The 8323-nt window shown below is 38.6% G+C and overlaps 1 protein-coding gene across 3 annotated transcripts in view; it reads right to left on the bottom strand.

The window, feature by feature from the left end:
* Nucleotides 1-1779: 1779 nt before the first annotated feature.
* ARHGAP18 (Rho GTPase activating protein 18) overlaps nucleotides 1780-8323 on the bottom strand; it is a 94331-nt gene continuing 87787 nt past the window's right edge. For all 3 annotated transcript variants that reach the window (XM_064649523.1, XM_064649521.1, XM_064649522.1), the window contains exons 13-15: nucleotides 7961-8085; nucleotides 6772-6833; nucleotides 1780-4147 (exon numbers count right to left, since the gene is read on the bottom strand). In XM_064649523.1, the coding sequence (XP_064505593.1) occupies nucleotides 4056-4147; nucleotides 6772-6833; nucleotides 7961-8085 (279 nt within the window). In that variant the 3' untranslated portion in view covers nucleotides 1780-4055. The remainder of the gene's footprint in view (nucleotides 4148-6771; nucleotides 6834-7960; nucleotides 8086-8323) is intronic.

Below are 8323 nucleotides of genomic sequence, written 5' to 3'. Positions count from 1 at the left end.
AAGTGCATCTCCTTACCCTTGAATTCATCTCAGTCATGCCACTGCATAGTAAAAGCCCAATGGAAACTCAGCCACTGTTTCCAACACATCCAGACACATTCATCTTCCTGGTCCCTACTGCCTTCTTGATGTCTCACAGGTACACCCACAGAGGCTGCTTGTCGAGTTGCAACGTGAGATAAACCTGCCATGCTGCTTCCTGCCTTGCTGCTGCTCACATAGGGGGCAGGTGGTTGGGATGACACCTTTCTTTGTTGCATCCAGGAACAGCCAGGGACATGCCTGTGCTTCACACAAGGTGGGGAAGTATAGGAAGCTACGGAAAATGAGTGCAAACTCTGCAGTCTTTGAAGTCAAAAGGAAGTGCAAGAAAGGATCTACACCCCATACAAGCATTGTGGACCCTTCCCCTCGCTCTCCCCTCCTCCAATATATATCAGAAGATGATTTTTTGAGCACAAAACCATCCTTACGTGTTCCACCACGTTCAGGCAGCGGTAAGAGGGGCCACTGCCTGCTTCTCTGCTCCTTCCTTTCCCCCATCCCTGCTGCTCTGCAGGCACAGAGTTGCACACTTAAGAGTGAAAATTATTAATCCATCAGCTGGGTGAAAAAAACCCTGTGTACATGTTTTCCAAGTCAGCGGTCAAACGATGATGGGCTGCCAAATTACCCCAATAAGTGACCCATGCAGCACAGTCTTTTTAATTATAAAAGATTCTTATCAACCTACCTGAATGTGATTTGGGACTTCTCCCTTGTGCCTGTCCTAGTTAGAGCAGCCTAGAGCAGTTCACCACTGTGTGGGTGTAACCTAAACTGTGTTTTCTACATCCTCCATGTAATTTTTCAGAAACTGTTAACAATAGACCATTTGCAGCAGCTGCCCAGAGCACACCTGACCCCTCAGACTATAAACTGGGTGTTAAGAGGCCTGTGAGATAGGAGGGTGTTCCCGTCCTCACACCCACAGCTCACAATCACCCATTGTGGAACTCCCCGCCCTGGGGGAGATACTGGGCATTCCTGCCTGAACCTGAGGGTATATAATCTTGGGGTCTCGGGACATCTGATACCATTTGTTGGATCAAGAGGAGGACCAGAACCTTGATCGGATTGCAACCACCACTCTCGATCAGACTGCGATCGCCAACCTCAACCAGACTGTGACCAGCACTCTCACCAACACGTTTTTCCCTCTCCTCTTACTCTGGACTCAGGGGGACCACGTGGGGCTCAGCACAGGGGCCAATGAACACCATTCTGTTCATGCCCTAGGGTGCTGGGTTACACATCTGGGTTTTGTGGGTTAAAACCAATTGTTTGTCCATATAATTGTATTTATTATATTATTTTTATTAAATTGTAACTCTGACTTATAATCTCTTTGGAGTTGGGTTCATTTCTCCTGCTGGTTTACCTTTAAACCAGCACACTGCCCTAATTTAATTCTTAAATTATAAGGAATTACAAGCCAGTATTTTTGATAAATGCTGAGAAGGCTGCTGTTCTTCACATATACTCAGTAATTGTTATATTATGTATTTAGCTAAGGTGTAGTGTGATTGCACCAAAATTGAAAACTTCTAGCTAGTTATTTCCTTTTCCAGCAGGCATTCATGTTGCAGGACTCTTTCTAAGTTATCAATGTTTCTTGTCATACACAAAGCTACAAGCTATCTACAAAGATGTAAAGTGTGAAATTAAAAAATAACCATTGCTTAGTGTTAATTGGATATGTTTCACATACAAATATAAGAATTCAAATGAGAAAAGAAGTCAGAAAAAACAACATTTAATTATAAAAGAGCTTTTTAAATTAAAAAAAAAAAAAAGATAATGGCACTAAACCAGAAACAAAGTTATTTAAAAGATCATAGCCACAGGGCAGTTACAATTTTATACTGAAACTGTACAGCTGTTCCTATCATCTGCACTTCGCTCCTGATTAAAATAACATCTAGAGTTCCAGTAACAAGTAATCTTTTACAGAACTATAATGTACTATGAAAACACACTTCATTTTTGTATTACCTGACAAAAAACCTTATATTTATTACATTATTATTACATTAGATTTATAAAGGTTTACCTAAGCACTGTACTGTTTTTCTACTCTACTTAGTCCTTACATTTGAAGAACAGGAAGTGTGGTTTGTTCTTTTGACAAAAGTGATTTGTCTTGATGGATTTGCCCATAGTGGCACAGCACTATACCATGCAGGAGTGCCCAACTAGATGGAGCATTGAGGGCAGTACAATCATATTAAAACAATTTTCTATTCTACTCATTCTGCTTTTCAGAATCAGTCAGTGCTTCTTTTTCATATGAAGACAGACTTTGGCTTTAAAAAACAATAAATACTCATGCCCCCAAAATTGTTCATATGCTGTGGATAGCTAATCAGCAGATGTTTAATTTTTCTATGACCTTTCAGAGTTCTGTTTCACTGCTTGTATATATAAGGGAGAATTCCAGTAGTTACTTCGTCAACACAGTCAGGGCCCATATCCAAAGCTCAGCAGAGCTTTATTCCTTTAATCATCTTTGATCACGAAAAAAATGTAATTCAGTCCTTGATTGTATGAGGTCAATATAAATTCTGTGTGTGCATTGAAAGAACATATTTAATTCCAGGGATATAATTTCACAGTAGTTATTTCAGGTAGTCAGCACGCAGGTGTAAGCACTTAAGCACAGCTGAGCTAGTTTACAAATAAATTGTAAAGCAGTACACAAGCTCATGAGCCCAAAGTATTGCTGGGGGAGTGGGGCTCTGGAGCTCCAGGCCACAGCTCTTTGTGCTGCAACAAGCCACATCAGACTATAACTCATTATCACTAAATTCCATGGGGAGCTTTCAGTCTTTTCCTGCAAAGCAATGGATTTGCAATAGTTCTCCATTGGACTATTAATTTTGGAAGTGGTTTAGACAGCATCTATCAGCATCAGGGAAGTCAGAATTTGATTTCTAGCCTCATCCAGGATAGACCAGACATACAGCTGATGGTAGGTAATATCCAAAAAGCCTACGTGAACTCCACAGTAGACCCTTACACTGGTTTTGAGAGAAAGGTATGGTGGTTTCCTACCTATGAAATTTAGACTACAGTTTCCTTCCACAGTTATTTTATTCTTCTTGAAAGTTTTTATTGTGTTAGTAATTGAAAAGTTTTGGCAGTTCACAAAATTCAATCTATCAGATGTCCAAAAACCCTGAAACCAGTGTATGTAACATGGCTGCACATCACTGCTGAAAAACCTAAAGGTCTTTCTGGTGCATGACAATATGCCAGAATGGACAATGCCAAGAGTGGTGAGCTTTAAAAATTACTCACCTTGTCACAGGATTCTTTCTTTCTTTCTTTCTTTTTTCCTTTTTTCCTTTTTTTTAATAATCTCAAGAGTACAATCAACCAGAATAACAATAAAATTATTTTAAAGATCTAGCAAAAAAAAGCTGCACAGAAAGCATTTTCACAGTTGTTTTTAGTTTTCATCAAACTTTAAAATTAGGACTTCCAAAGACAAAATATATTGCATTGTAGTTGTCTCCTGTGAAATTCACACTTATTTGGGAAATTCATATGACTGGGTTTAGGTATTTTTAATACTGTACCATTCAGAAGTGCTGATAACAATTTGGTCCTCTATTGTACTAGCACTGAAAAGACCTATATGAATGCAAAAGTCTACACAAACAGATTGTAAATCTCTAATATAAACAGGTTAAACATCTGTTTGAAAAATAAATTCTTCTGCAACAAGAACTACCAGATGGGAGGTAGATTAGTGCCATTAAAATATTTAAGGTACTTATGCTTGTTTCAAATATGAATGGGAAAACTGTGCTATCTCCAAAATTTTGCTGCAAGTAAAACTGAACATTTACTGGTTATCACTGCTGAGTTTCCATCATTTTTTTTTTTCAAAACTGGATAAGGTTCTATTAATATAAATAACAGTTGAATGCTGAAAGGACACACTATCCCTTTGAAACATTCATCCTTACAATGTAAGTCCACAGGTTGTTTTTTTGCTGTTAGCTGTGAGCTTAGCTCTGCTTAGGTTTTATAACCCACTCAGCATTTGGGTTGAGCTGGTATAGGTCCTTCATGTAGGTATCATCATCAAGGCAGCGTTCCCCTAGAAATATGAGAGATATGTGGTTACATCAGTCCCAAAAAAGAAAGGAATCAACTTTCAAAGGTCCTGTCACTGTTTCATTTCATTTAGGTTTTCAAGGTCTCTCTGTGGTATTAAACAAAGGACAATGCACCTAAAAGCTAGAAGTAATCTTACCCTGTCCATCTGCCTTGAGGAAGAAGAGGGACAGGAGGAAAAATGAAGGAGAGTAGAGGCTGTGCCACCTCTGTGGCACATTCTAGGTCAGATTCTTCACGCAGACCATATAGATGGAAGCCCCCCCTCTATGAAGATTTAGGAAAAAAGGAGCAATGCCCTGGTCCTCTCATGGGCAAATACCAGGTTCACGTTTGCATAGAAGCCCATTAAAATCTCAAGTTATTTTTCCCTCTTTAAGTGCTAGCTTTGTGCAAGGTTTGTCCTTGCTACGAAGGTGTTACTCCCTATCCTGGTCCTGCTATGCTGTTCTGCACAGTACTTGTAATAGTTTCTGTCCTAGAAGGGAAAAGTAATACACTGTTCTTGGTGCGTTACAAGCAATTAATTTATGCATAGTAGCTATGATGAAAATAGCATATGCTGATCCATCAAGATCTGCATGTTCTTCCCATTCCCCTACAGGCAAAGCATTATCTCATGCATCTGCAGCTCTACATCACAGCCCCTCTTCTACTCCACTGTGCAGGCGGTTGGGGTAGATGGCCCATGTGCCAGACAGATGTTTCAAGTATGTGTACTCCTGATACAGAAGGCAAGCAGAGGTGCAATGCTGCAACTGAGTTTCTCTGCCAGCTCTTTGGATTCCCTTAGCAGGGCACGCAAGAAGGCAAAACGTCCTGCTCAACCAGGCTCAGTCTCACTGGTCCCTCTAGGATTTTAATACCAACCTATGTGACCTGTACCGCCCACACTACTGAACTGGGTTCTCTCCTCTACACAGTGCAGCATGTTCAGGCAGTGAAAGCACAAGGATAGTGCTTTGCCATATCTCTGTCCAGCCAGTCCCAGTCACAAAGCAGTGGCAGAAGTCCTTTTCAGTACCCTGAAGCCCTACAGTGTACTGAGTACTCAAAAAATGTCTGGAGACTTCAGTGGCTCCATCTGCTAGGGGACAGGATCACAGCGCTGTGCACGTTACAATTATGAGCCTAAGTGTACGGATGTGAGCGTATCATTGAGAAGCCCATTGAGTCTTCTCACTTTGGGCTTCCTCTGCATGAGTCAGTCACATCGAGCAGAGAGAGACAAATGGCAAAGGTCAGGACAGCTGGTTTACTTAAGCCTGTACAGCAAGCTAAAGTCTGGAAGTTTCTCTTATCTAAACTGAGAGTATTAATAAGGACTAGGATTTGTAAGGGCTGATTAAAGTTTAAATTGTCTGGAAGTAAACTATTCAGACAGAGAAAACATCTAAGCTTTCTAACCTATTTCATAACAAAATAAATCTGCAACTAGCCGTGTATTTTCTCTAAGAGAAATACAATTTCTGTCACATGTTTAAAGTAATAGTATGTTGTTTCAGTTTCACTGGAATTCTGTTACAAAATCTTTCTTTCTGCAATGATTACACTTATGTACAATAAACAAGATATTCCTCTGCTTTAAAAAACTGTTACGTCTGGGATTACAACCTGCTTTAAAAGGTATAGAAAATGTACATATATACTGGATATGCAAGAGAATATATAATACATTAATCTGGCCTCCAGCTATCTCAGTAACCTCTTTTTCACCATCTAACTTAGTAAAAACACTGAAACATATTTGTTGCAGGAAAATACAGAAGTGCTGTTTTTAATTAAGTCTTTTGGTTAAGACACACACACAAAAACTTGATTTATAACAGTGATTAGGTAAAAAGGAAAAATGCTAGAAGTAGCAATTTACATACAGGATTTAAACTTGCAGAGCACAGAAGTACTGCATGGAATTTTATAACTCCAAATAAAGTTTAGCAGTCACAGTTAACAAGAAAAAAGTAAATGTAAGTCCAATCCAATACTGGTTTTTTTTAGGTTTTTTCCTGAGCATATGAAAAATACTGTGATTAGAAACTGATTCCTAACGAAAAAATCCTCTTGCATTTGTCAAAGAAAATTTCAGAACTGTGTTCAGAATTATCCTTGGCATTAACCTTGCTGATCTCCTACTTACTTTCATCAAGAGAGCCGGGAATAGACAGAGCAGGAAAGACTAACTGTTGGAAAATTTTATCACTAGGTCATCTTTCTGGTTGAGCATTTTTTCCCCCAAAGGAACCTGCAAGCACTGCTCAAATGCAGAGCACGAAGGACTGCAAGTTCACTTATTATCCCTCAATACAAAGGGATGAATAAAATGAACTTCAAGTACCTTTCTATCCAACATTTTTGTGCTTCTTCACTGTACATACATATCAGGAACATCTGTTTCAGCTGCCATCTTTCTCTGGGACAGATAATAAGCTACTACTAATATAATGATCACAGCAACATCTCTGCTGCCTTCTCCACAAGGTTAACTGTCTGCTTTAGTGTCAGGGAGAACTAGGGACATGAATAAAAATGCAACCACAGTGAAGCCCATGGACAGCGTGCCAAGGAATCTTATTCTAGCAAAATAAGTTCTTCAGAAGCCATTCTTACCAATATTTCCTCCTATTTCATAAAGAAAGACCTCTTCTTTGTTGAGTGTTTGGACGTTTCCACTGTAAGGAACAAAGCACAGTGAGTGATGATACTGCAGAAGAGCTTGTAGATCAGCCACTTAGACGTGTCTGGGAAAAATTATGCTAATTAACATCAGCAGTGTACCTGTCACAAATCATTTGCATGTATACTTACTGATAGTCAGTGAACAAGAATACCCTTGCATACTAATGCAAATGAATAGTCCTGCAAGTGAGTAATACACTATAGAAAAGATAAAATAGGATAAATGTGAAGAAACTGCAGGGTTTAGAAAAGAATGTCGTTGTTATCAGCGAGTAGCCTGATATTTACCCTCTGATTTTTTTTTTCCACTGCTGTTGCAAAAATAAGTATTCCCCTCAAACACTCCATATTTCAGAAAAAGTCTTATGGTTGGGTGGGAGAAACCACATTTTTGCTTGTTTTAATTGTACTGCAACTAAAAGAAGTAAAAAACAGAGAGTGGAAGAATAAAGTGGCTATATCATAAAAGGATTCTATTGTTCTCACTGTTTAATAGTAATAATATAGGCTAAAGCACAGCCAGAAAATAACTTTCTGACAAAAATGCAAACCTCAAAACAGCATTTAGGAAAAAGCAGCTTCTTATTCTCATCTAGTGCACCATACTATTGCTTTAGCTAAATAGTTATATATGATGAACATGTGTGTTTTTTATTTTTAATTAAAACTCCCCTTCTAAATGGATTTGGATGACTAAAATGTAGCTTTCCTTTTAAATCATTGCATGTGCATGACATTTGCACATTATTATACCCCATGCCTATTATATTGCTATATATCAATGCATTATTTTACAAAATATTTACTTTCTTCTTTCCTCATCTCTTTGTTTTCTAGACTTACTTTCTTGGAGTTCCCTTCTGTCTTGTCCCCAGAAAATTCCTGACCCATCAGGTTCAACAGCAGTCTTTTACTAACAGCACTCATGTATTCCTTAAGGCTTCATGAGCTTTAATGATATTAGAAACATTAAATTAATTCCTCAAGCATGTATTTTGATGGCTACATTCAGCCAAAAAATTCATCAACTGACCAGGACTTGAAGTACTTTAAAACTTTTTTCTTGATATAATAAATGAAAAGACACTTCTCTTGAAACAAAACAAAAACGTGTTTATACCTTTTTTGGCTGAGAAACCTGGCTACTATATCACCGGCTTTCAGTTCTTCTGTCAGCTGTATTGCCATGGAAACTTTCGAAAGATGAGGCGCTTGCACCCGTATCACTCCCTGAGGAACATCAGTCTGCAAAGCAATAACGGTGTTGGAACAAAGCTGCTAGCAGCTGGCTTTGATGAGCTCCTCAAAATACAGTATGGAATAAGTAACTAAGTACAGTGCTCTCTACTTCACTATCTACTACACTTCACCACAAAAATATAACTACGCAGTAATTCAGTAAATTACATCAGACCTTCAAAGCTCTTTTTAACAACAGGGAGAACTTCAGAACAAAAGAACAGTAGTGCTTAATTATTTTTCA

Source organism: Pseudopipra pipra, chromosome 3, assembly GCF_036250125.1.
Source record: "Pseudopipra pipra isolate bDixPip1 chromosome 3, bDixPip1.hap1, whole genome shotgun sequence".
Lineage (NCBI taxonomy): Eukaryota > Metazoa > Chordata > Aves > Passeriformes > Pipridae > Pseudopipra > Pseudopipra pipra.
The sequence above is the reverse complement of the archived record's forward strand: the minus strand, read 5'-3'. Positions and strand labels throughout refer to the sequence as shown.